This window comes from Salvelinus sp. IW2-2015, linkage group LG4q.1:29 (assembly GCF_002910315.2).
Source record: "Salvelinus sp. IW2-2015 linkage group LG4q.1:29, ASM291031v2, whole genome shotgun sequence".
Taxonomy (NCBI): domain Eukaryota; kingdom Metazoa; phylum Chordata; class Actinopteri; order Salmoniformes; family Salmonidae; genus Salvelinus; species Salvelinus sp. IW2-2015.
This window is the reverse complement of record NC_036842.1, coordinates 13,159,946-13,184,972: the sequence shown is the minus strand read 5'-3', so window position 1 is coordinate 13,184,972 and position 25,027 is coordinate 13,159,946. Positions and strand designations below refer to the sequence as shown.

Sequence of the window (25,027 nt, the reverse complement as noted above, 5' to 3'; positions counted from 1 at the left end):
GGGAATGGGGCCTGGAGGAGGGAGAAGGTAATGGGGTCAAGTGGGCAGGTTGTCGGGCGGCCGGTCCTCAACAGTCTCTGGAGAGAGAGGGGAGAAAGAGGTCAAGGCGTAAGGTAGTTCTGTGTGAGTGGGACCAGTGGACTCAATAGGCTGCGTGGATGAGGAGCAAATGTCGTAAACCTTCTTTTCAAAGTGGTTGACAAAGTTGTCTGCAGAGAGGGAGGAGGAAGGGGTGGAGGATTAAGGAGGGAGGAGAAGGTGGAAAAGAGTTTCCTAGGGAAGAGGCAGAATCTTGAAATATATAGAAAGTGGCTTTAGCAGTGGATACAGAGGAAGAGAAAGTAGACAGGAGGGAAAGAAAGGATGATAGGTCCTGCGGAAGTTTAGTTTTCCTCCATTTTCTGTAAGCTCGCAATTAGTTACTCAGCCATAGAGCAGAAGGGGAGGGCCAAGTCAGAAATGTGTGCACATTTATAAAAAATTAAAAAAACTGAAATATCACATTTATGTAAGTATTCAGACCCTGTACTAAGTACTTGTTGAGGACCTTTGGCAGCGATTACAACCTTGAGTTTTCTTACGTATGACAAGCTTGGCACACCTGTATTTGGGGAGTTTCTCCCATTCTTCTCTGCAGATCATCTGTCAGGTTGGATGGGGAGCGTCGCTGCACAGCTATTTTCAGGTCTCTCCAGAGATGTTAGATCGGGTTCAAGTCCAGGCTCTGACTGGGCCACTCAAGAACATTCAGAGACTTGTCCCAAAGCCACTCATGCATTGTCTTGGCTGTGTCATTAGGGTCGTTGTCCTGTTGGAAGGTGAACCGTCGCCCCAGTCTGAGGTCCCGAGCGCTCTGGAGCATGTTTTCATCAAGGATCTCTCTGTACTTTACTCCGTTCATCTTTACCCTCGATCCTGACTAGTGTCCCAGTCCCTGACGCTAAAAAACATCCCCACAGCATGATGCTGCCACCACCTTGCTTCACCATAAGGATGGAGCCAGGTTTCCTCCAAACGTGATGCTTGGCATTCAGGCCAAAGAGTTCAATCTTCGTTTCATCAGACCAGAGAATCTTGAGTCTTTAAATTGTCTTTTGTCAAACTCCAAGCGGGCTGTCATGTGACTTTTACTGAGGAGTGGCTTCCGTCTGGCCAATCTACCATAAAGGCCTGATTGGTGGAGTGCTGCAGAGATGGTTGTCCTTCTGGAAAGTTCCCCATCTTCACAGAAGAACTCTGGAGCTCTGTCAGAGTGACCATCGGGTTCTTGGTCACCTCCATGACCAAGGCCCTTCTCCCCCGATTGCTCAGTTTGGCTGTGAGGCCAGCTTGCGGAATAGTCTTGGTGGATCCAAAAATGTTCCATTTAAGAATGATGGAGGCCACTGTGTTCTTGGGGCCCTTCAATGTTGCAGAAATGTTTGGTACCCTTCCCCAGATTTGTGCCTCGACACAATCTTGTCTAGGCGCTCAACGGGCAATTCCTTTGACATCATGGCTTGGTATTTGCGCTGACATGCACTTTCAACTGTGGGACCTTATATAGACAGGTGTGTGCCTTTCCAAATCATGTCCAATCAATTGAATTTAACACAGGTGGACTCCACTCAAGTTGTAGAAACATCTCAACGATGATCAATGGAAACAGGATGCACCTGAGCTCAATTTCGAGTCTCAAAGCAAAGGGTCTGAATTTTTACATTTGGACAGACACAGTGGCGACTTTAGCATGTAAATCTTGGTGTGGCAAACAAAAAACAAAAAGAAATCGATACACACCAGCAAAGCCACTACACAACACTAAACAATACATTAATTGCACTATAAAGGTGACAAATGATCCCCATAAACTGTTAGGGCCTACATTAAGCTGTCCCAACAGCAGAGTTTTCTATTCAGCACCATGGAGTGAATCCTTCCCACCACTACACCTGGCTATCATTGGAGCCTTGTCTGGCAGCAAAACAGTTCATTCAGCCTCATTTCCTGCCTTTTTAAAAAAGATAGCTGATAGGGCTGACTTTCTTAAACAAATGTGGTTTCTAATGACAATTGACATGTACAAACTATGGCATAAGGGAACAACGAGCGGATAAGAGGCAATCCGTAATTTTGATTAAGACATTAACGAGTGAGCTAGGATGGACGTGGTCAATATAACTATTTGTTCAGCACTTTTGAAATGTACAGCGATAGAATTCAGAACATGGGCCATTCTTACAGTATTCTCCCCACACCAAGTCAGAACCGTAGGATAAGTAAAGGGGGCATATACTGTAAGCAGACAATGAAAGGTTTTACAATATTCGATGATTACATCGATGATTTCTCTGAAACAGGCTACAGGCATCATGTGCACCACCAAGTCAGAACAGTAGGCTAAGGGACTAAATGATTTAGGGTGAGGCACATGGGCTATTAACAGCTTACTACACAACATACACTTAGTATTACTTGCTAAGCTACAGTATACACATCTCCCTGGCAAATTACATAAATTATGCAGCAGCATACAATACATTTTTGTACTCAACTGGTGCTCACTTGAATAGGAAGGTGGCGCTCAGTCGTTCTTGTGGGCATATTTTGTCATCAAACTTTCTCATCAAAGTCTGGCATTCTCTGGATTTGTGGTGCTTTCAAGACAACTGGGAACTCTGAAAAAAACAAGGTTGAATCATGATGTCAGTGATCTTCAGGTTGCCGCTCTAGAAAAAGGCCCAAGTTCCCGACATGGAATTCTGAGTTGGATGACCGTTCAAAACATATTTTCCCAGTCAGAGCTAGTTTTTTTTTGAGTTCCCAGTTGTCTTGAACTCACTGAAGTCTGAGATTTCCCAGTTCCGAGTTTCCAGTTGTTTTGAATGGGGCATAAGCAGGGGCGAAGCCAGAGGGGTGTCCGGTGGGCACTGGACACCCCTGACATCTGATTGGCCACCCTGGGTGCCACCTCAAAATTGAATTCGCTACTGGCAGTTTGATGCTGATTGACATCTCATTTCACCTGTTGTTGAAAGAAGCATTTATTTTGACGTTCGGTGGCACATTTTTCAAATCGAGGACGAGGAAGAGTGAATATTAACGTTGGTTGCGAGATACAGAAGAATAAGAATAAGAAGAACATACAGAAGAAGAAGAGAGAATATTTCCACAGCTCCACAAGCTCTTTTCGCGATTGGCGAAAGCATCATATTTGAAGGTTTAGCATCGGGTTTAGGTTTCCTGAACAACTTTTACGAAAGTTGAGTCGCTGTGTAAGTTAACGTTAGACATTTGGCTCCATTAAAACAGACAGTTAATCAGATAAGAGAGAGCCTAACATTATGTTTACATCTGTGCTAGTAATACACGCATATACAGTGCAGTGTCTTAAGTTACAGAATATGAATGTTTAGCTAATGTGGGGTAACTAGTAGGCTACAGCTGTCAGTGTTCAGCAAGTTAACATTCAGCAATTTGAAATACATTAACTCAGTTAGATTTTTGTACTTGAACAATTGTTATTATCAATCTGTTAACGTTACTCAAAAGATTACCACAATTTGCAGATAGCCTGTTTGCTATCGTAAAGGTGTAAGAAATTATAGTTAGCTAAGTTACTTACTGCAGAGCAGAGCTAGCCATGATCTAACAATAACTTAGGCTGGTAGTTGATTTTAAGGTAACGTACAGTTATGATAATGGGGATTTGTAATTAAGATTGAGATTGGCCTAAAATGTGGGTAATTGGATGCTTAGACTGTCTTATTTTTGCATAGGGTCAATTAAACATGACAAGAAATGGAGAGATATCAGACTTCTTTTTAAAGGAGCACAAACAGGCAGATCAGGTGCAAACAGACCCCGGCCCTTGCATCACCACCGGACCCCAGAGCAGCTCCCTACCTGAGGCTAGTCAGAGTCAGGCTAGTCAGAGTCAGTGTGGTCAGACTTCACAAGGACCCAGTCTACCACCATCACATCAGAGCATCTACCAGGTAGTCAGTCACATGCCCAGTTCAGAATTTAAGTTTAGCTTCATCTTGTAATAGCTGATTTTGTCAGATTAAGCCTCACTTTAAAATGTTGGTTGTTGATTCATGCGTGTTCTTGTTTTGATGGCTGTGGCATTTTTATTGTGATTATACTCTAATTATTATTGTGTTATTTTAATGTAATAGATGTATCAAGTGATGACACAGAGACCTCTGGCTCTGAGCAAGACAGTGGGCCAGACCTGCCAGGAGATGTCATCGAGCCCCTCCCAACTGCATCAAGCACCAGATATGCTGTTCCAAAAGGACCCAATGGTAGGCCAGGCCTATACTTTACACTACACATTATAGTTAGCAGCTGTTAGTGTCTAATCTTGTAGATCCCTTAATTATACATTTTCATAGAGATATGTCACATTATTTAATAACATGTATTTCAGACATTTCAAGATCCAGAGAAGAGGGTCCTGTACAGCTGTGTTTGAACACATTTTCCAGAACTCAGCATGGTACTAGGAAAAGAGCTCCTGGTATAAGGACAATTCATGGCTTGAATATTCTGTAAGTCAAGATTCAACTTAATGTTTCGCCTGTAGGCATTTTTCTCTGCCCAATACACCTGAATCTGCCTTCACATCACAGTCATGTTTTTTTTAACTGGAAAAAGGCACTGTTTAAAGACTCTGGGTTTAAGCTCCATTCAAAGGCAGAGCATCATATCAGTGCTATGTATGCTTGGAATCAGCATAGAAGGGCTATTGACAGCAACTCATCAATGTTAGAAAGGAAAACTGTAATTATATTGAAACAATTTCAGATGTGCTTCTAACTGCCACTCAAAATATAGCGCAGAGAGGTAATCTATAGTCTGATGACGCTCACAACAAGGGTAATTTTTTGACAATCTTAGAAGAAATAGCAAATCATGACCCTCTCATAGAGAGAAGGATGAATGCATGTGATAATGCTATGTACACAAGCCACCAAATCCAGAAGGAAGTTCTTGAGGGCTGAGCTGAGATGGTGCAAAGTGAAATAATAAGAGAAGTAAAAGAAAGTGAAGTTTTGTGTGTAATTGCAGATGAAACCAAAGATTTAAAGAAAAATAAGACGTCTTTAGTTGTGAGGTACTATTACAACGGGGCCATCCACGAAAGCTTTTTACACTTTCAGTCAGCTGATAGCTTAGAATGCAGCAGGTCTCACAAAAATGATCATTGATTGCCTTGAAGAACATGGTCTGGACTACAGAAATAATCTTGTGGGGCAAGGCTTTGACGGTGCAGCCGTCATGAGCGGAAAGCATTCTGGTGTGTCTGCACGGATTGAAAACAGTGCAAGATGTGCATTTTATGTGCACTGTAATGCACATTGTTTGAATTTGGTTCTTGTTGATGCTGTAAAATCAGGGCCTGAGGCAGTTAACTTTTTTGCTGTCCTGCAGAATCTTTATAACTTTGTATCTGGCTCGTACGTTCATCTCAAGTGGCTTGCAGTTCAGAAAGGGTGGTATCCACAGCAGCAGCCCAGGGAACTACAGAGACTTACGGATGTAAGGTGGGCATGCAGATACATGGCATGCCGTAATCTGAGGGACAGGCTTCCAGCAGTTCTGAGAGTGCTACAGGATATCACACTTGAAAATAGTGATGATAGATCAGTAGAGGCAAGGGGCCTTCTTTCTCAGATAGATTTACATTTCATGGGGCTTTTGGTTACCTTTTGTAAAGTGCTTGGTGATGCCAAATGTCTTTCTGACATGCTCCAATCAAGCTCTCTTGACCTAGCAAGGGCTGTGGATCTAGTAGGTGCCCTTACAGACACATTACAGGACTACAGAAGTGAGGGTTACTTTGGAGAACTATGGAAAGAGGTTGAAGAGATTGCAGAGCACTGCAAAATAAGTGTACAAACAGTGTGTAAAAGACAACCTAAAACAAGCTTAAAATTTCACGACTCATTGATGATGAGCACTGTAGGACAGAAAAATAGTGACCAAAGTGATGGTGAGAGCTTCCAAAGAGCTATCTTTTATCAGGTGCTTGACAGTCTCACAGCTGCGCTGGCGAGGCGTTTTTCAAAGAAGAATTGCGAGATAAGGCAAGGGGTCCAGTCTCTCAACGCAGTGTACAACATTCTTGAATGAGGAGCCTCTGTTTGCCTTTGCTCAGACCTTTGAGTCAGATTTAATAGGAGAGAGAAAAGTGGAAGGGACAGACCATCTACTTTCTTTGACTTTGTTGTGTTTCTAGAACGTTATAAAGAGGTCTTCCTTGAGCTATTTCGACTTTGTAAGATTTCTGTTGTTACACCAGTCAGCAGTGATTTCTTGCGAGAGAAGCTTCTCAGCTTTAAAACTGATTAAAACTTAGGACAATGGTTGATGACAGGTTAAGTCACCTCTGAATTATCAGTGTTGAGTCAAGGAGGACACGCTCCCTCAACGTGGATGAGGTTGTGAAACATTTAGCCAGTTCTCACCAGAACCGCAGAATTATGCTGTTTTAAATCTACCTAGGATCATTTGGCACTTAGGCGGTCCCTCTGGTCATGATTAAAACCTGCACTGTATATACTGACATTCTAAAATGACAAATCGAAAGGGTATCATGTCACACAGATTTAATTTGGTCTTGATTAGGCCAATTCCAAAACTTTTCTTTGCTATTAGTTAACATAATATATATGAGCATAAATATGATACTGTAAGTTTGTAATATTGATATATATTCATGAAAACAGTGACCCGTGTGTGTGTGTGTTGTGTGTGGTGTGTGTGTGGTGTGTGTGGTGTGTGTGTGTGTGGTGTGTGTGTGTGGTGTGTGTGTGTGTGTGTGTGTGTGTGAGAGAGAGAGAAGTGTGTGTGGAGTGTTTAACTATTCTTGTGGGACCAGAAGTCCCTACAAGATAGTAAACAAAGTAAAAATTGACCAACTGGGGACATTTTGTTAGTCCCCACAAGGTCAAATGCTTTTCTAGGGGGTTTAGGGTTAAGGTAGAATTAGTGTTAGGGTTAGAATTAAGTTAAATATTAAGGTTGGGAGCTAGGGTTAGTTGTAGGGTTAGGGTTAGGAGCTAGGGTTAGGTTTAGGGTTAGGATAAAGTTTAGGTTTTTGGGTTAGGGTTAGGGTTAGGGTAAGAGTACGGGTTAGGATTAGGTTTAGGGTTAGGGGTTAGGGAAAATAGGATTTTGAATGGGACTGAATTGTATGTCCCCACAAGGTTAGCTGTACAGAGACTGTGTGTGTGTGTGTGTGTGTGTGTGTGTGTGTGTGTGTGTGTGTGTGTGTGTGTTGTGGTGTGTGTGTGTGTGTGTGTGTGTGTGTGTGTGTGTGTGTGTGTGTGAGAGAGAGAGAAAGAAATTGAGCTGCAGTTCCGAGGTAGGCAACACTGAGGCATGCATGAGAGCATCAGCTGTTCCGGAAGACTGTGTGACCACGCTCTCCGTAGCCGACGTGAGTAAGACCGTTAAACAGGTCAACATACCCAAGGCTGCGGGGCCAGACGGATTACCGGGACGTCTGCTCCGGGCATGTGCTGACCAACTGGCAGGTGTCTTCACTGACATTTTCAACATGTCCCTGATTGAGAATGTAATACCAACATGTTTCAAGCAGACCGCCATAGTCCCTGTGCCCAAGAACACAAAGGCAACCCGCCTAAATGACTACAGACCCGTAGCACTCATGTCCGTAGCCAAGAAGTGCTTTGAAAGGTTGATAATGGCTCACATCAACACCATTATCCCAGAAACCCTAGACCCACTCCAATTTGTATACCGCCCAAACAGACCCACAGATAATGCAATCTCTATTGCACTCCACACTGCCCTTTCCCAACTGAACAAAAGGAACACTTATGTGAGAATGCTATTCATTGACTACAGCTCAGCGTTCAACACCATAGTACCCTCAAAGCTCTTCACTAAGCTAAGGATCCTGAGACTAAACACCTTCCTCTGCAACTGTATCCTGGACTTCCTGATGGTCAGGTGAGATGGTGAGGGTAGGTAGCAACACATCTGCCACGCTGATCCTCAACACTGGAGCTCCCCAGGGGTGCGTGCTCAGTCCCCTCCTGTACTCCCTGTTCACCCACGACTGCATGGCCAGGCACGACTCCAACACCATCATTAAGTTTGCAGACGACACAACAGTGGTAGCCAGTGGTAACAGTGGTAGCCTGATCACCCCCGACAACGACGAGACAGCCTATAGGGAGGAGGTCAGAGACCTGGCCGGGTGGTGGCAGAATAACAACCTATCCCTCAACGTAACCAAGACTAAGGAGATGATTGTGGACTACAGGAAAAGGAGGACTGAGCACGCCCACATTCTCATCGAAGGGGTTGTAGTGGAGCAGGTTGAGAGCTTGGACCTCAGAAAAAAATGTAGTTCTCCACAAGTCTGATTCATCCTTGGGAGCAATTTCCAAATGCCTGAAGGTACCACGTTCATCTGTACAAACAATAGTACGCAAGTATAAACACCATGGGACCACGCAACCGTCATACCGCTCAGGAAGGAGACGCATTCTGTCTCCTAGAGATGAACATACTTTGGTGCGAAAAGTGCAAATCAATCCCAGAACAACAGCAAAGGACCTTGTGAAGATGCTGGAGGAAACAGGTACAAAAGTATCTATATCCACAGTAAAACGAGTCCTATATCGACATAACCTGAAAGGCCGCTCAGCAAGGAAGAAGCCACTGCTCCAAACCGCCATAAAAAAGCCAGACTACGGTTTGCAACTGCACATGGGGACAAAGATCGTACTTTTTGTAGAAATATCCTCTGGTCTGATGAAACAAAAATAGAACTGTTTGGCCATAATGACCATCGTTATGTTTGGAGGAAAAATGGGATGCTTGCAAGCCGAAGAACACCATTCCAACCATGAAGCACGGGAGTGGCAGCATTATGTTGTGGGGGTGCTTTGCTGCAGGAGGGACTGGTGCACTTCACAAAATAGATGGCATCATGAGGGAGGACAATTATGTGGATGTATTGAAGCAACATCTCAAGACATCAGTCAAGAATTTATAGCTTGGTCGCAAATGGGTCTTCCAAATGAACAATGACTCCGAGCATACTTCCAAAGTTGTGGCAAAATGGCTTAAGGACAACAAAGTCAAGGTATTGGAGTGGCCATCACAAAGCCCTGACCTCAATCCTATAGAACATTTGTGGGCAGAACTGAAAAAGTGTGCAATCAAGGATGCCTACAAACCTGACTCAATTACACCAGCTGTCAGGAGGAATGGGCCAAAATTCACCCAACTTATTGTGGGAAGCTTGTGGAAGGCTACCTGAACGTTTGACCCAAGTTAAACAATTTAAAGGCAATGCTACCAAATACTAATTGAGTGTATGTAAACTTCTGACCCACTGGGAAGGTGATGAAAGAAATAAAAGCTGAAATAAATAATTCTCTCTACTATTATTCTGACATTTCACATTCTTAAAATAGAGTGGTGATCCTAACTGACCTAAAACAGGGCATTTTTACTTGGATTAAATGTCAGGAATTGTGAAAAACTGAGTTTAAATGTATTTGGCTAAGGTGTATGCAAATTTTCGACTAAAACTGTATTTCTATCAAATCAGAACTGGAATGTTTACTCAAAGCAAAAGTTGTAAAAGTATACTAGACATTTATGGAATAAATCATATACCTACTTTGATGTTTCTGTGACAAACAGTGAATTAGTTATTGATTTATACCACTTTAAATGGCTTCTTATAGATTTTATGTAGTTCTATAAATCAAAACTGAAATCTTTTGTCGTAGCAATTTCCTGTATTACTAAATGAGGAGAGTTACAAACCACACACCAGTCAGAYTTATACTTAAACTTCATCTTTAATTATATGAGCTTCACCATAGCCCTTTGACTCTCAGATCAATTCAGCGTCTATAATGAATTCTGAGTCCCTACAGTCGAATACAAAGATCTTTTATAGCCAAGATACACCCCTCTCAATTTACATGACGAACCACAGAACTCTTCACAAAGGGCCTTTTACTTGAGAAAGGAGTATCCCATAGCCAGATAGCATTAGCTATACATAATCGTTCAGTTTGGTCTCTAAGACGAGGTTCTGATCTCGTTCCTGGTACTTCATAGTACAAAAACATGACCTCACTATCTGGAATGCTCTTTAGGCTTTATTGGCCAAAGACATCGTAAATCTCCTCTGTCAGTGCTATCTCATAGAGGCCCATCCTCAGTGGAACACTGAACACACAATAGTCGACAGATTCTATTCTGTCAAATAAAACAACCATTCTAATGCAATACAAAGATTATAATATAATCTTTCAAGCACTATAACATAATCTCACAATTTTCCTTTCCTCAAAACAAAGGTTGTAATAGTATGCTAGACATTTATAGAATAAATCATATCTAGTTTTATGATTCTGTCACAAACGGTGAATTAGTTATTGATTTTTACTTTTTTAAATGGCTTTTGGCGAATGTCTGATGAACGTCCAAATGTGTGAATATAAAACCAAATGTACCTCGGTCGTCTACGTGGTCAGGCTTCTCACTTAACGTTACACCTTTGTTATCGTTCAGGGGACGCGCTGCTGTAACAGACAAGCTGTCTTTCCAGAGCACGCCCTGATGCTGTAACTAGTAAGTTGGTTGTCTCTTCTTTCTTCAGTCGCGTGCCACATTCTGTTGTTATGTGAACGATTGGCTGAGCCTTGGATACAGCCAGTATTGCTCCAAACGCGCATTACTCGCTCACAGCCAGTAAGGATCCAACCCCCCTCCTTTCCCAAACTTTTCTCATCAGATCTACACAAATCACGTAGGTCACCTATTTTGAATTCAAAACGGCAAATTTCACCGAAAAGGTGACTAGTTTGCCTTCCTGTGATAAGTGTGTGAATTGGACCATTTTCCTGTCCTGCTAAGCATTGAAAATGTTATGAGTACTTTTGGGTGTCATGGAAAATGGAGTAAAAAGTACATTATTTGTAAAAAGTTGTCAAAAATATAAATAGTAAAGTACAGATACCCCAAAAAACTACTTAAGTACTGCTTTAAAGTATTTTGACTTATAAGTACTTTACGCCACTGATCATTTCCTGTTTCCATCAGCCCGGTCGTGACTTTTTTTTCTCCATGCGTCAAGTAATTCATTAGCATGAAATGTTTGGATAAGGTATGGGCAACTTTGATGGGGGTGGGGGCAACAACACATCTGAACTCATCATGAGGGGCTGTAGTGGCCAGCAGGTCTCCATACCCACATAGTCAGAACTGGCCCTAACCTTTTGGGGCGCCGAAGTTACATTTTATCAATTCAACATCTATTCTACATTGGTTCAACGCCATTTCATTGAAATGACGTGGAAACAACATTGATTCAACCAGTGTGTGCCCAGTGGGATATGAATGGACTGACAAGAGGAGTAAATGAAGAGGCAAGACTGCAGGTAGACAATAACTAGAATGCACTAATCTAAGATAAAAAAATATGTATACTTTATTGTGACAAGTAAACAGTGACTGTCCACAAATCCCACATGTGGTTGCTATGGTAACAATCATCTCACCACAACATCAGTAAAAAAAACACTAGAGAACGTGGCTTCAGAAAGTTCAAATCTAGATGACTAATGCCTAACTTCTGTAAAAACTAATATAAATATTTTAGGCTGACAGCTGTAGACAACCTAATAACCAACAGTGCTGACTGTTTGAAAAAACTATTTTAGACTACAGGCTGTGCTGTGACAACATTGACACTAATTAGGCGAATGTGCTCTAAAATCACTGACAGCCGGCCTGAGATGATAAACTGGGTTTAGGCCACTGTAATTAGTCAAATAGATCATTTGCAAAGAACCACAAATCCAAGGAGTCTATTGGGACACTTCAAGTACAGTATATGGGCTTGTTTGAAGTACAGACCATTTAGTAAAATATTTGGATGCACACACACCTTCAATGCAATAAAATTGATCAGCCAAAGAATAATTTTTCAATTAAACTAACGCATAAAGGATACAATCACCATTAAAATTAATATAGTCCTAAACACTATTGGTGAGTGTTTTGAAATAAGTAGATTTAATGTGTTGCCTTATGACCTGAAGGGTACAAGAGATTATTCAATATTCATACAAAATAGTCAGCCAAATAGTTGCATTATAATGCATTACAGATCAGACAGCGCAGTATAGCTAAGTCACCTGGTTACAATGTGATCCCTTCCTGTCAGAACTCATCATCAGAGGAAGCTAATGCCTCTTTAGCCTCAACATAGTCTCTGATCTCCTGAGGAGTACGGATGTAACTGTCAATCTCACTGTCTGAGATCTCCTCATCACCAGTCACCTCCACCACCGGGACCTGCACCCTCCTTATCTTAGCGTACCTCACAGAAGGGGGTTCAAACAAACTCCTCTTGCTAGAGTTTGGTGCTGAGGGCTGGCTGTGCTGGGAGTCTGTGCCAGGCCCCGTATGTGGCAACCCCTCCATTACAACAGTGTATGTCAGGTCAACATCTCCTTGTTGCTGGATGCTCCCTGTGTCTGGTTCCCCCACAAAGGGTTCTTTAGGGGTCTGCCCTGGGGTCTGGGATGAAGCTGCACCCTCCAGGCAGGGCGTGTTGGTGTGGGATCCAGGTAGGGAGTCCTCTAAGCTTGGTGGGAGTATTGATTCAGAGGCCAGGGCTTCCTCGTGACTGCTCAGGGCCCTCCTCAGTAGGGTGAGTCTATGGTTCAGGATGTCATCCACCATCTGGATCACAGTCTGGGGTGTCACCTCATCCCCCCTCAGCCAGGGCAGCTCCTGGCCCAGCTTACACAGCACCTCCTTCAGCTCAGTCACCCGCTTCGGCGCTATGGAGGACTTGGTCACTTTGGCCATCTGGCAGAACCTGGCCAGTGTGTATTTGAGCCGGGCCTGGGTGGGTTTCAGGGACTGCCAAGCCAGGAAGATGGAGGCCGTGAGGATGGGGATGGGCTGGCGGCCAGTCACTAGCCAGGCATCTGCAGCCAGCTCCAACAGGACAGCAGCTCGCTTTGTCAAATCCTTGGAGGACTCTGACAACTCTTCATGGACATGTTGAGGGCTTAGTTTGTATCTTACGGAGAAAGGAGAGAAAATACAGTTTCTCAATAAGCATCAAATGTCTACCTAATAACAACATGTGCTTAGTCAGGCAATTTATTTATCATCAGGCAATCAAGGCTAATGTTTATAGTTGAGGTGATTGACGTACGCCTGACAGTGTGTCTCCAGTAGGTCAATGATACTGGTGGGGGGAGCCTCTATCTTCAGAATCTTCACCATCTCCTGGTAGACCACGCCTATCAGCCTGGGGTTCGCCTCCAGGAGACAACAAATGGTTCCCATGGCGATGGGCCAGCTGTGCTGCCTGCAGGTCGCCAGCACGCAGCATCCTGCCAGAACCTCTTTCTTCTGCAGGCTGACCCTGATGAAGTTAGGGTGCTCATAGGCCTGCTTAAAATGGGTCTCTGCAGTCTCCTCCATGAGGAAAGTGAGCCTGAGAATACGACAGAGAGCACGCACCCGGTGTATGCCTGTTTGGAGGAAGTGATACAGTATTGCCAGCCACATATGATTAAAATACACAGCAATTTGTGATATTCAACCCTCACATTGTGTCAGAAACAGGTAGTCAGTGGTTCTAGAGGGAAACGGTGCAGTTCCTACCATTGATTAGATTACGGCATGGCTTCTTGTCCACTTCTGTGCTATTAGTGTATCTTACATCTACAGGACCAAAACAAGCAGACAAGGAAATACAAACAAAGTGTTCAATTAAATCACAGTCACAATATAGACAGCAGGCATGTGGAATAGCCTTACAGAAGACTGCATGACCAACACTCAGTAGGAAAGCACATTCTTACAGGCAGCTGCATAAATAAGGTGACAGATAAACCAGTTAGTTAGATAACTAGCTACCTGTGCCCTGTGTCTCTTCACTTCGGGTAGTGGTGAGTAGACCTTCGGATACCACAGCGCCACAATCTGCACATACAAGTTGTGGCTGTGAATAATGTTCGTCGTCCACTATGTCGAGCGAGCCACACTCCGGACACTTCAGACCGACAGTAGCCATCTTCAGTTTGATGTATGTTGGTTAACGTTAGCTAGCAAATCATAAACTTGTGAGTCAGCCAGAACCTACCACAACACCATTCATGTGCTGTGAACGACCAATGAACGTTTCGAGTTCGTAATGTGAGCTCAGCCTTTATAATCCGTGTAGAAACAAGACATCCTTACTTTCGTTCCGCTATTGAAAGCTACTGCAACATTCTACTTCTATTGGAACAGCGCATTATATCCATACGTTACGTTCATCGCGTGAAATCGATGCGTCAAGCTTTTTTTAAAGGTTTATCACAAGGTATTAATACACACTTTACAGATGAGAGAGCGATAGAAAGTGTGCGCGAGTGAGAGACAAAGAGAGAAAGTGGTGTGTGTGTGTTTGTCAACCGGAGGCTAAATAAATTACATGATTTTTTGAAAATGAGTCTTTATTTTATCATTGCAAAATAGGCTTTACATGGACCGAATATAGACGTTCTGACTTTCACCTAATCTCTCGTGGACAGATGTAATTGAGCGTTTGACCCAATTACGTGGGATACATGAGATTTTAGTTCTGGGTGTCCGAGATTAACTTTCACCCAACTATACAGTAATAATTTGTATGACCAAAGGCAGACCAACATACTCTGACACATCTTGCTACTGTATTTACCTATGGACAGTGGTAGCTGGTTTAAGAAAACAGTCTCTGAATTTCAATAGCTTTCTTCACAAGGAAATGCCACTGAACGATATTTATAGGTTACACCCTTGCAATTTGTTTCCAGAGGTGCACCTGTCAGTGAGATTGCCTTTTGATGAATGCACTCTCGATTCATTGCATAGTCCACACTTCCCAGTAAACCTTGCTTATCTGTAGTCTAAATTGTAATAATTATCAATCCATGTTTATCTCTTAGACTAGCAATTTATCAATTCTTTCCTCCTCAAAGTGATTCAACATGAAGTTGACAATAGGAAAAGGACATCTCTATGTACAACATTTATACGAGTTATACAGTATCAGGGAATAATATCTGTACCTCAGACAAGCAATACAAACACTTTACCGACAGGTATTACTCATTAGAATTCATTGTAATACTTGTCATAAGCATGTTTGACACCTTATACCGGTCTGTCTGCTTTACATAAAGTGTTAACAAATAAGCAAACTCCACTGTTCTGTTGGAGCTTTCATTATTCAATTCATTCTTCAGTGTCATTGCACTGGATTTAACCTTCATATCATACTCGTCGCAAGAAAATCAAAACATTAATACTAAGAAAAATCGAACTGTCAAAAACGTAAGGCAACTTCCCACAGGCCTATATGGACTTGTGCTTTGTTTGTGTTCTTATACTGTTACACACCCATAAAGTTAAGAAATCCTTTAGTCAAAATGTAATGAACAATTAAATATTCAACAATCAAAATGTAATGAACAAAAGCGCATCTGTTCAGTAGGAACAGAAAGCCAGTGCTTGGTATGGTATACATGGGTGTCGGGTGAATTCAAAGTTATTTGGGAGGAAAGCCGGAAATATTCAACCAGTCCAATACATGTGCATTGAGGAAGATACATATTTTAGGAAGGGCCTGCTCTGAATGATTAGGAACACTCATTTGAGTGAGTTCATGGTCATCAGGATACTGGGTTGCTCCTCGATGATGCGCACCAGCAGGTTGTCAATGTACTGCTCCAGCTCCTTGATCTTATCGTCCCTTTTGGAGAGCTGCTCCTGCTGCTTCACCACCAGGGAGATCAGCTCTTCCTGGGTCAGCTGGGAGTAGGGACCTTTCACCCCTGTGTCTTTGACCTAGAAGGAAAGGGAGGGAATGGAGGTGGTACAATCAGTCAGTGCCATTTATATTTTTCCATAGACTTCTCCAAGGATACTATATGCCATGTATTATCTATAATGTCTATAGCGTTGGGCCAGTAACTGAAAAGTCACTGGTTTAAATCCCCAAGCCGGCAAGGTGGAAAATCTTCCGTTCTACCCCTGAGCAAGGCAGTTAACCCCCAACAACTGCTCCCTGGGCACTGATGACGTTGATTAAGGCAACCCCCCGCACCTCTCTGATTCAGGGGGGTTGGGTTATATTTGGAAGACATATTTTGGTTTAATGCATTCAGTTGTGCAACTGACAAAGTATCCCCCTTTCCCTATAAAGCAATGTTTGAACTATGCACGAACCCTTACATAGAGAAACATTCAATGCACAAGAAAGGTCTAGCTTTCAGACACTTATAATGGAGGGCATTGGATGGGTGCAATGTTACCTAAATCTCCATTCTAAAAAGTCTTTGAGCCTATGATATGGGCACAGAGACTCAGAGAGGTTTGTGAACTCTGAGCTCTGACAGCTTTGTGAGAACTCTGTTAGAGCTCGTATGTCTCAGATCCCAACACGATAGGCAAAGCCCAGTGTTATTCACAGTGAGCTTAAGGTGCGTCATCGACAAGAGAAAGAATGTTGTAGAATAGATCAATTAATCTGTGGCAATTCTTTACAGGGACCATTTGGTGGGAGGGCTTGTTGCGACTTTGTTTGTGTTTGAGCGTGCGTGCTACGTGTGTGCCCGCGTACGTGTAGCTAGAATGGGATTTTATTGTACTAATGTTTCATTAAAACCAACTGTGCATCAAATAACTTGTTGGATAAATTGAAACAGCAGCACAGGACATTTGCATGAGGTGCCTGGGGGATTGATTTCAAATATATCCTGGTACGTTAATTGCATAAGATTATTATGATAATATTATCAAAAAGAGCCCCGGCTGTGCATATTAACACTTTTCCCAACATACACTCTTAGAAAAAAGGGTTCCAAAAGGGTTCTTTGGCTGTTCCCATAGGATAACCCTTTTCGGTTCCATGTAGAACCCTCTGTGGAAAGGAACCGAATAAGGTTCATCAAAGGGTTCTCCTTTGGGGACAGCCGAAGAAGCCTTTTAGGTTCTAGATAGCACCTTTTTTCTTAGACACAATGGGGTCTGAATATTCAGTACACATGGAGGGGTGTAGTGCCATTCTTTTAGGTGCGGAAATGCATTTTTTTTTTTATGACGTCATCATTTCTCAAAGTTTGTAACAGATGCATTATAGAATAATGCATCCTCCAATTGCAACGTCTGCCTATGCCCACACATATTGTCTCAATAAATTATTCCCATTTTCTTTTTCTCCCTTTTTCTCCCCAATTGGTAGTTACAGTCTTGTCCCATCGCTGCAACTCCCGTACGGACTCGGGAGAGGCGAAGGTCGAGAGCCGTGTGTCCTCCGAAATAACCCAGCCAAGCCGCACTGCTTCTTGACACAATGCCTGCTTAACCCGGAAGCCAGACGCACTAATGTGCCGGGGGAACCACCGTACACCTGGTGACCGTGTCAGCATGCATTGTGCCCAGCCCGCCACAGGAGTCGCTAGTGTGCGATGGGACAAGAACATCCCTGCCGGCCAAACCCTCCCCTAACCTGGACAATGCTGGGCCCATGGGTCTCCCGGTCACAGCCGGCTGCGACAGAGCCTGGACTTGAAACAGGGTTTCTAATGGCACAGCTAGCACTGTGATGCAGTGCCTTAGACCACTGCGCCACTCGGAAGGCCAAATGTTTCTATTTTTAATACCCTCAAACACCAAAACAGGCAATCATGAATGTTAATTATTCAAGTTTTACCGGTGAAATGTCCAAACTCCATGCCAATCATTTGATCTCAATCAGTTTCATGGGAATATGCATTTAGATCTTCTTGAACTACTGTTCTGTAAGTGAATTACAACAGATGGCCTAAACAATTAGCCTTTCTTGTATTTTGTTTCAATCTAAGCATAGACTATACATCCTGCCGAGTTGCGTGCTCAGTTGAGTTTTGGGCGCATGAGGAAAAAAAACAGAGTGACTTCAGCGAGAACCCTAAAAGTCATAAAAAAATGACTGAGGTGGTGTTTTTGGTGTAACTGTAATAGGCCTACTACTACGCTATTATATTTGGGTCTGTTATGTAAATACTAATTAAATCATTAGGCCTATGTGATCTTGCAAGACATAGGCTACACTCGGACAGGGCAAGTTCATTAAATGCGTTATACATGAGCCCAAGTCCATAAACTGTTTTGAGGACAGACGTCTTAGCAGCCTGGTCTCGGACTAGACGTACCATAGTAAATGTAAATCCGGGACACTGAAATTAGTATATGTTACAATTGGTATGGTTACATAAGACCGGTCGCTTAACTTCTCTAGGATAGGGGGCAGCATTTTCAGGTTTGGATGAAAAGCATACCCAAATTCAACTGCCAGCTACTCATCCCCAGAAGATAAGATATGCATATTGTTAGTAGATTTGGATAGAAAACTCACTCAAGTTTCTAAAACTGTTTGAATCATGTCTGTGAGTATAACAGAACTTATTTAGCAGGCGAAACCCCGAGGACAAACCATTCAGATTCTTTTTTTTTTTGAGGTCACTCTCTTTTCAATGGATTTTCATTGGGAATACAGATTTCTAATTGACCTTCTTGCAGTTCCTACCGCTTCCACTGGATGTCAACAGTCTTTAGAAATTAGTTGAGTGTTTTTCCTTTGTGTAATGAAGACGTACGGCCATTTTTAATCAGGGTCACTTGTTGTGTACTGTTAGATAGAGGCGCGTGACCAGAAAGCATGCTACAGATTGTTTTAATCCTGTATTGAACACAGATCATCCCGTCTTCAATTTTATTGATTATTTACGTTAAAAAATACCTAAAGTTGTATTACAAAAGTATTTTGAAATGTTTTGGCAAAGTTTACAGGTGAGATGTTTTGTAATCATGTTTCACGAGTTGGAACCGGTGTTTTTCTGGATCAAACGCGCCAAATAAATGGACATTTTGGATATATATTGACGGAATTAATCGAACAAAAAAGGACCATTTGTGATGTTTATGGGACATATTGGAGTGCCAACAACAGAAGCTCGTCAAAGGTAAGGCATGAATTATATTTTTATTTCTGCGTTTTGTGTCGCGCCTGCAGGGTTGAAATATGCTTATCTCTCTTTGTTTACAATGGTGCTAACTCAGATAATAGCACCGTTTGCTTTTGCCGAAAAGCCTATTTGAATTCTGACATGTTGGCTGGATTCACAACCAGTGTAGCTTTAATTTGGTATCTTTCATGTGTGATTTAATGAAAGTTTGATTTTTATAGTAATTTATTTGAATATGGCGCTCTGCATTTTCTCTGGCTTTTGGCCAAGTGAGACAGTAGCGTCCCGCCTAAAGTCAGATTTTTGGATAGAAATATGAACTTTACCGAACAAAACATACATGTATTGTGTAACATGAAGTCCTATGAGTATCATCGGATGAAGATCAAAGGTTAGTGATTAATTTTATCTCTATTTCTGCTTTTTGTTACTCCTCTCTTTGGATGGAAAAATGGCTGTGTTTTTCTGTGGCTATGTACTGACCTAACATAATCGTTTGGTGTGCTTTCGCCGTAAATCCTTTTTGAAATCAGACATGTTGTCTGGATTCACAACAAGTGTAGCTTTAATTTGGTGTCTTTCATGTGTGATTTCATGAAAGTTGGATTTTTATAGTAATTTATTTGAATTTGGCACTCTGCTTTTTACTGGCTTTTGGCCAAGTGGGACGTTAACTTCTCTGGGATATGTGGATATGTAAGGCAAAAATGAAAGTAAGGTGGCTGGTCGAGTGTATAACGCGAACATCTTGCAAACCAAAGGTTGCTTGTTCGAATCCCATCATGGACAACTTTAGCATTTAACTTCTTTGGGACTAAGGGGCAGTATTGAGTAACTTCGATGAAAAGGTGCCCAGAGTAAACTGCCTGCTACTCAGGCCCAAAAGCTAGAATATGCATATAATTAGTAGATTTGGATAGAAAACACTCTGAAGTTTCTAAAACTGTTTGAATGATGTCTGAGTATAACAGAACTCATATGGCAGGCAAAAACCTGAGAAAAAATCCAACCAGGAAGTGGAAAATCTGAGGTTTGTAGGTTTTCAAGTCTTTGCCTATCCAATATACAGTGTCTATGGGGTCATATTGCACTTCCTAAGGCTTCCACTAGATGTCAACAGTCTTTAGAACGTTGTTTCAGGCTTCTACTGTGAAGGGGGAGAGAATAAGAGCTGTTTGAACCAGGTGTCTGGCAGAATAGAAAGGCCTGACTGAGGTCATGGCAAAGACAAAGGAATTGTCCGGTTGAAACATTATTGAAGATTTATGATAAAAACATCCTAAAGATTGATTCTATACATCATTTGACATGTTTCTACGAACTGTAATATAACTTTTTTGACTTTGTCTGGACCTAGTGCCTGCACTTTTGGATTACTGTACTAAGCGCACAAACAAAAAGGAGGTATTTGGACAAATTATGGACTTTATCGAACAAAACTAACATTTATTGTGGAACTGGGATTCCTGGGAGTGCATTCCGATGAAGATCATCAAAGGTAAGTTAATATTTATAATGCTATTTCTGACTTCTGTTGACTCCACAACATGGCGGGTATCTGTATGGCTTGTTTTGGTCTCTGAGCGCTGTACTCAGCTTATTCCATGGTGTGCTTTCGCTGTAAAGCTTTTTTGAAATCTGACATGGTTGCATTAAGGAGAAGTATATCTTTAATTCCATGCATAACACTTGTATTTTCATCAACATTTATGATGAGTATTTCTGTAAATTGATGTGGCTCTCTGCAAAATCACTGGATGTTTTGGAAGCAAAACATTACTGAACATAACGCGCCAATGTAAACTGAGATTTTTGGATATAAATATGAACTTTATCGAACAAAACATACATGAATTGTGTAACATGAAGTCCTATGAGTGCCATCTGATGAAGATCATCAAAGGTTAGTGATTAATTTTGTCTCCATTTCTGCTTTTTGTGACTCTTCTCTTCGGCTGGAAAAATGGCTGTGTTTTTTTGTGACTAGGTACTGACCTAACATAATCGCATTGTATGCTTTCGTCGTAACGCCTTTTTGAAATCGCACACGGTGGTGGGATTAACAACAAGTTTATCTTTAAAATGGTGTATAATACTGGTATGTTTGAGGAATTTTAATTTAGAGATTTCTGTTGTTTGAATTTGGCGCCCTGCAGTTTCACTTTCTGTTGTCAACTCGATCCCGTTAACGGGATTTGAGCCAAAAGTGTTAAGCTAATTAGTAACTTTGCAACTACTTTTTAGCTACTTTGCAACTACTTAGCATGTTAGCTTCCCCTCACCTTGCAAAGTAGTTGTAAAGTTATGTGAGAATGCTGTTCATTGACTCAGCATACAACACCATTGTTCCCTCCAACCTTAGGACTTTGGGACTGAACAACTCCCTCTGCAACTGGATCCTGGACTTCGTGACGAGCCAACCCCAGGTGGTGAGGGTCGGCAACATCACCTCCGCCAACCTGACCCTCAACATGGGGGCCCCACAGGGATGTGTGCTTAGTCCCCTCCTGTACTCCCTGTTCACCCATGACTGCGTGGACCCACACGACTTCAACACCATCATCAAGTTTGTTAACGACACGACAATGTGGTGCCGGGACAACAGCCTATCCTGCAACGTCAGTAAGACCAAGGAGCTGATCGTGGACTACAGGAAACGGGGGGCCGCGAGCACGCCCCATACACATCGACGGGGCTGTAGGGGAGCGGGCCAAGAGCTACAAGTTCCTCGGTGTCTAAATCACCAAGGACTTAAAAATGGTCCACTCACACACGTAAAGTTGTGAAGGCGTGACAGCGCTTCTTCCCACTCAGGAGGTTGAAAAGGTTTGGCATGGGCCCTCAAATCCTCAAAAGGTTCTACAGCTGCACCATTGAGAGCATCTTGACTTTAATTTTTTTTTTGTTATTTAACCTTTATTGTACTAGGCATTTAACTGGCTGCATCATTGCTTGGTATGGCAACAGCACCACCCTTGGTCGCATGGTGCTACAGAGGTTGGTGCCGACAACTCAGTACATCACTGGAGCCGAGCTCCCTGCCATCCAGGACCTCTATATCAGGAGGTGTGAAAGACCAGCCACCCAAGCCATAGACTGTTCTCTCTGCTTTCGCACAGAAAGCAGTACCGGTGCATCAAGTCTGACACCAAAAGGCTCCTGAACAGTTTCTATCCCCAAGCCATAAGACTGCTAAATAGCTAACAGAATGGCTACACAGACTGAGTAGACCCTTGTATATTTTTTGTCTCTATGCACACAAACTCCAACACACACATAACATGCAGTCACATTTATACTGACTCTATACACATACATACAACCATAATTTAAACTACTGCTACTCTGTATATCATATATCCTGATGCCTAATCACCTTACCCCTATACATATCTACAGTTGAAGTCGGAAGTTTACATGCATTAAAACTAATTTTTCACCACTCCACAAATTTCTTGTTAACAAACTATAGTTTTGGTAAGTCGGTGAGGACATCTACTTTGTGCATGACACAAGTAATTTTTCCAACAATTGTTTACAGATAGATTATTTCACTGTATCACAATTCCAGTGGGTCAGAAGTTTACCTACACTAAGTTGACTGTGCCTTTAAACAGCTTGGAAAATTCCAGAAAATGATGTCATGGCTTTAGAAGCTTCAGAAAGGCTAATTAACATAATTTGAGTCAATTGGAGGTGTACCTGTGGATGTATTTCAAGGCCTACCTTCAAACAAAGTGCCTCTTTGCTTGACATGATGTGAAAATGAAAAGAAATCAGCCAAGACCTCAGAAAAAAATTGTAGACCTCCACAAGTCTGGTTTATCCTTGGGAGCAATTTCCAAACACCCGAAGGTACCACGTTCATCTGTACAAACAATAGTACGCAAGTATAAACACCATGGGACCACGCAGCCGTCATACTGCTCAGGAAGGAGATGCGTTCTGTCTCCTAGAGATGAACGTACTTGGTGCGAAAAGTGAAAATCAATCCCAGAACAACAGCAAAGGACCTTGTGAAGATGCTGGAGGAAACAGGTACAAAAGTATCTATATCCACAGTAAAACGAGTCCTATATCGACATAAACTGAATGGCCGCTCAGCAAGCAAAAAGCCACTGCTCCAAAACCGCCATAAAAAAGGCAGACTACGGTTTGCAACTGCACATGGGGGACAAAGATGGTACTTCTTGGAGAAATGTCCTCTGGTCTGATGAAACAAAAATAGAACTGTTTGGCCATAATGACCATTGTTATGTTTGGAGGAAAAAGGGGGATGCTTGCAAGCCGAAGAACACCATCCCAACCGTGAAGCATGGGGGTGGCAGCATCATGTTGTGGGGGTGTTTGCTGCAGCAGGGACTGGTGGGAAAATAGATTGCATCATGAGGCGGGAAAATTATGTGGATATATTGAAGCAACATCTCAAGACATCAGTCAGGAAGTTAAAGCTTGGTCGCAAATGCGTCTTCCAAATGGACAATGACCCCAAGCATACTTCCAAAGTTGTGGCAAAATGGCTTAAGGACAACAAAGTCAACTTATTGGAGTGGCCATCACAAAGCCCTGACCTCAATCCCATAGAAGATTTGTGGGTAGAACTGAAAAAGCTTGTGTGAGCAAGGAGGCCTACAAACCTGACRCAGTTACACCAGCTCTGTCAGAAGGAAGGGGCCAAAATTCACCCAACTTATTGTGGGAAGCTTGTGGAAGGATACCCGACATGTTTGACCCAAGTTAAACCATTTAAAGGCAATGCTACCAAAGACTAATTGAGTGTATGTAAACTTCTGACCACGTGATGAAAGAAATAAAAGCTGAAATAAATCACTCTCTCTACTATTATTCTGACATTTCACATTCTTAAAATAAAGTGGTGATCCTAACTGACCTAAGACAGGGAATATTTACTAGGCAGAAATAGTCAGGAATGGAAGTGAAAACTGAGTTTATGTATTTGGCTAAGGTGTATGTAAACTTCCGACTTCAACTGTACATATTTTGTCCCGCCATTCCCCCTCTGAATGGCACACATACACACTACATTTCTGAATTATCTCAAGGCTTAAAAATTATTCTTTAACTGGTCTCCTCCCCTTTCGTGTGCCGTCGACTGGTAAGACGCTTCAGGAGGGGCGGTCAGGTGGTTTTGGGATTGAGCCTCCGTGTGAGATGAATCAGGAGGAAGTGGTACTTGGCAAGCAGCGGCGTGACGTCCTTTACACTGGCTATTATAATGTAATATCCTACATAGAGTCAGTTCAACATCTAGTTTTTATTTACATTTGGCTGAGTTGTCAACTGACATGAAATCAATATAATAAAATAAAAATCACCATGTCATTGGATTTGCAATTTCGACCTGTTAAAAGCTCTGACCCTTTTTTCAATTTTAACCTAAAATGCCATCCCCAAATCTAACTGCCTGTAGCTCAGGACCTGAAGCAAGGATATGCATATTATTGATACCATTTGAAAGGAAACACTTTGAAGTTTGTGGAAATATGAAATTAAATGTAGGAGAATATAACACATTACATGCATCTGGTAAAATGCATTTTTTTTTGTACCATCATCTTTGAAATGCAAGAGAAAAGGCCATAATGTATTATTCCAGCCCAGGCGCAAAAAAAACGATGAAAGCTACAAAGGCTGGCATTTCTGTAGACGTGATTCATACTGGCTGAGGGCATTGTCTGAATGACATCACAATTAAACTAGCAGAGAAAAATTTGTATAAAATAATACAGCTCAGTATTTGTATTATTTATTTTATGCAGTCTGTTTTGCTCATCTTTATCAAGGGTGCCAATAATTATGGACCTGACTGTATATTCCTTTAAAGTACCTGTATCTTCTCTTGAAGACCACCGAGGATCCCTGTAGATTTGCCAGCCTGTCCCTCATGGATGTTGGAGGCTGGCTGGTTTTCCAGGGAACTCAAGGGCTTTACTGGGTGTGGCCTGAATCGAGATAGACAG

The 25,027-nt window shown here is 42.2% G+C and overlaps 2 protein-coding genes across 4 annotated transcripts in view; both read right to left on the bottom strand.

Moving 5' to 3' along the window:
* Nucleotides 1–11,453: 11,453 nt before the first annotated feature.
* Nucleotides 11,454–14,221, bottom strand: brf2 (BRF2 general transcription factor IIIB subunit). 2 transcript variants are annotated; one of them, XM_023983801.2, is made up of 4 exons: nt 13,930–14,221; nt 13,675–13,734; nt 13,220–13,541; nt 11,454–13,081 (listed from the first exon to the last, which is right to left on the bottom strand). In XM_023983801.2, exons 1-4 carry the CDS (start codon nt 14,084–14,086, stop codon nt 12,211–12,213), a joined length of 1,410 nt encoding a protein of 469 aa, XP_023839569.1. In that variant the 5' UTR covers nt 14,087–14,221; the 3' UTR covers nt 11,454–12,210. The 2 variants fall into 2 exon arrangements, with proteins under 2 accessions (XP_023839569.1, XP_023839570.1); XM_023983802.2 differs by having other exon boundaries at nt 13,220–13,504; nt 13,930–14,220.
* Nucleotides 14,222–14,477: 256 nt separating this feature from the next.
* The window catches only part of LOC111961487 (golgin subfamily A member 6-like protein 25), a 34,885-nt gene continuing 24,335 nt past the window's right edge, over nt 14,478–25,027 (bottom strand). The window contains exons 5-6 of one of the 2 annotated variants that reach the window (XM_023983799.2): nt 24,895–25,009; nt 14,478–15,885 (exon numbers count right to left, since the gene is read on the bottom strand). In XM_023983799.2, coding sequence (XP_023839567.1) covers nt 15,688–15,885; nt 24,895–25,009 — 313 coding nt within the window. In that variant the 3' untranslated portion in view covers nt 14,478–15,687. The remainder of the gene's footprint in view (nt 15,886–24,894; nt 25,010–25,027) is intronic. The other variant, XM_023983800.2, reaches the window with a different exon arrangement.

What these genes read in the sequence shown, in the direction of transcription:
- brf2 (XM_023983801.2), bottom strand. Translation starts at nt 14,086, where the DNA reads ATGGCTACTGTCGGTCTGAAGTGTCCGGAGTGTGGCTCGCTCGACATA. An exon ending in ATGCCGTAATCTAATCAATG is followed by an intron (nt 13,542 to 13,674) that starts GTAGGAACTGCA and finishes TCCTCCAAACAG; the next exon opens with GCATACACCGGGTGCGTGCT. An exon ending in CTGGAGACACACTGTCAGGC is followed by an intron (nt 13,082 to 13,219) that starts GTACGTCAATCA and finishes TTTCTCCGTAAG; the next exon opens with ATACAAACTAAGCCCTCAAC.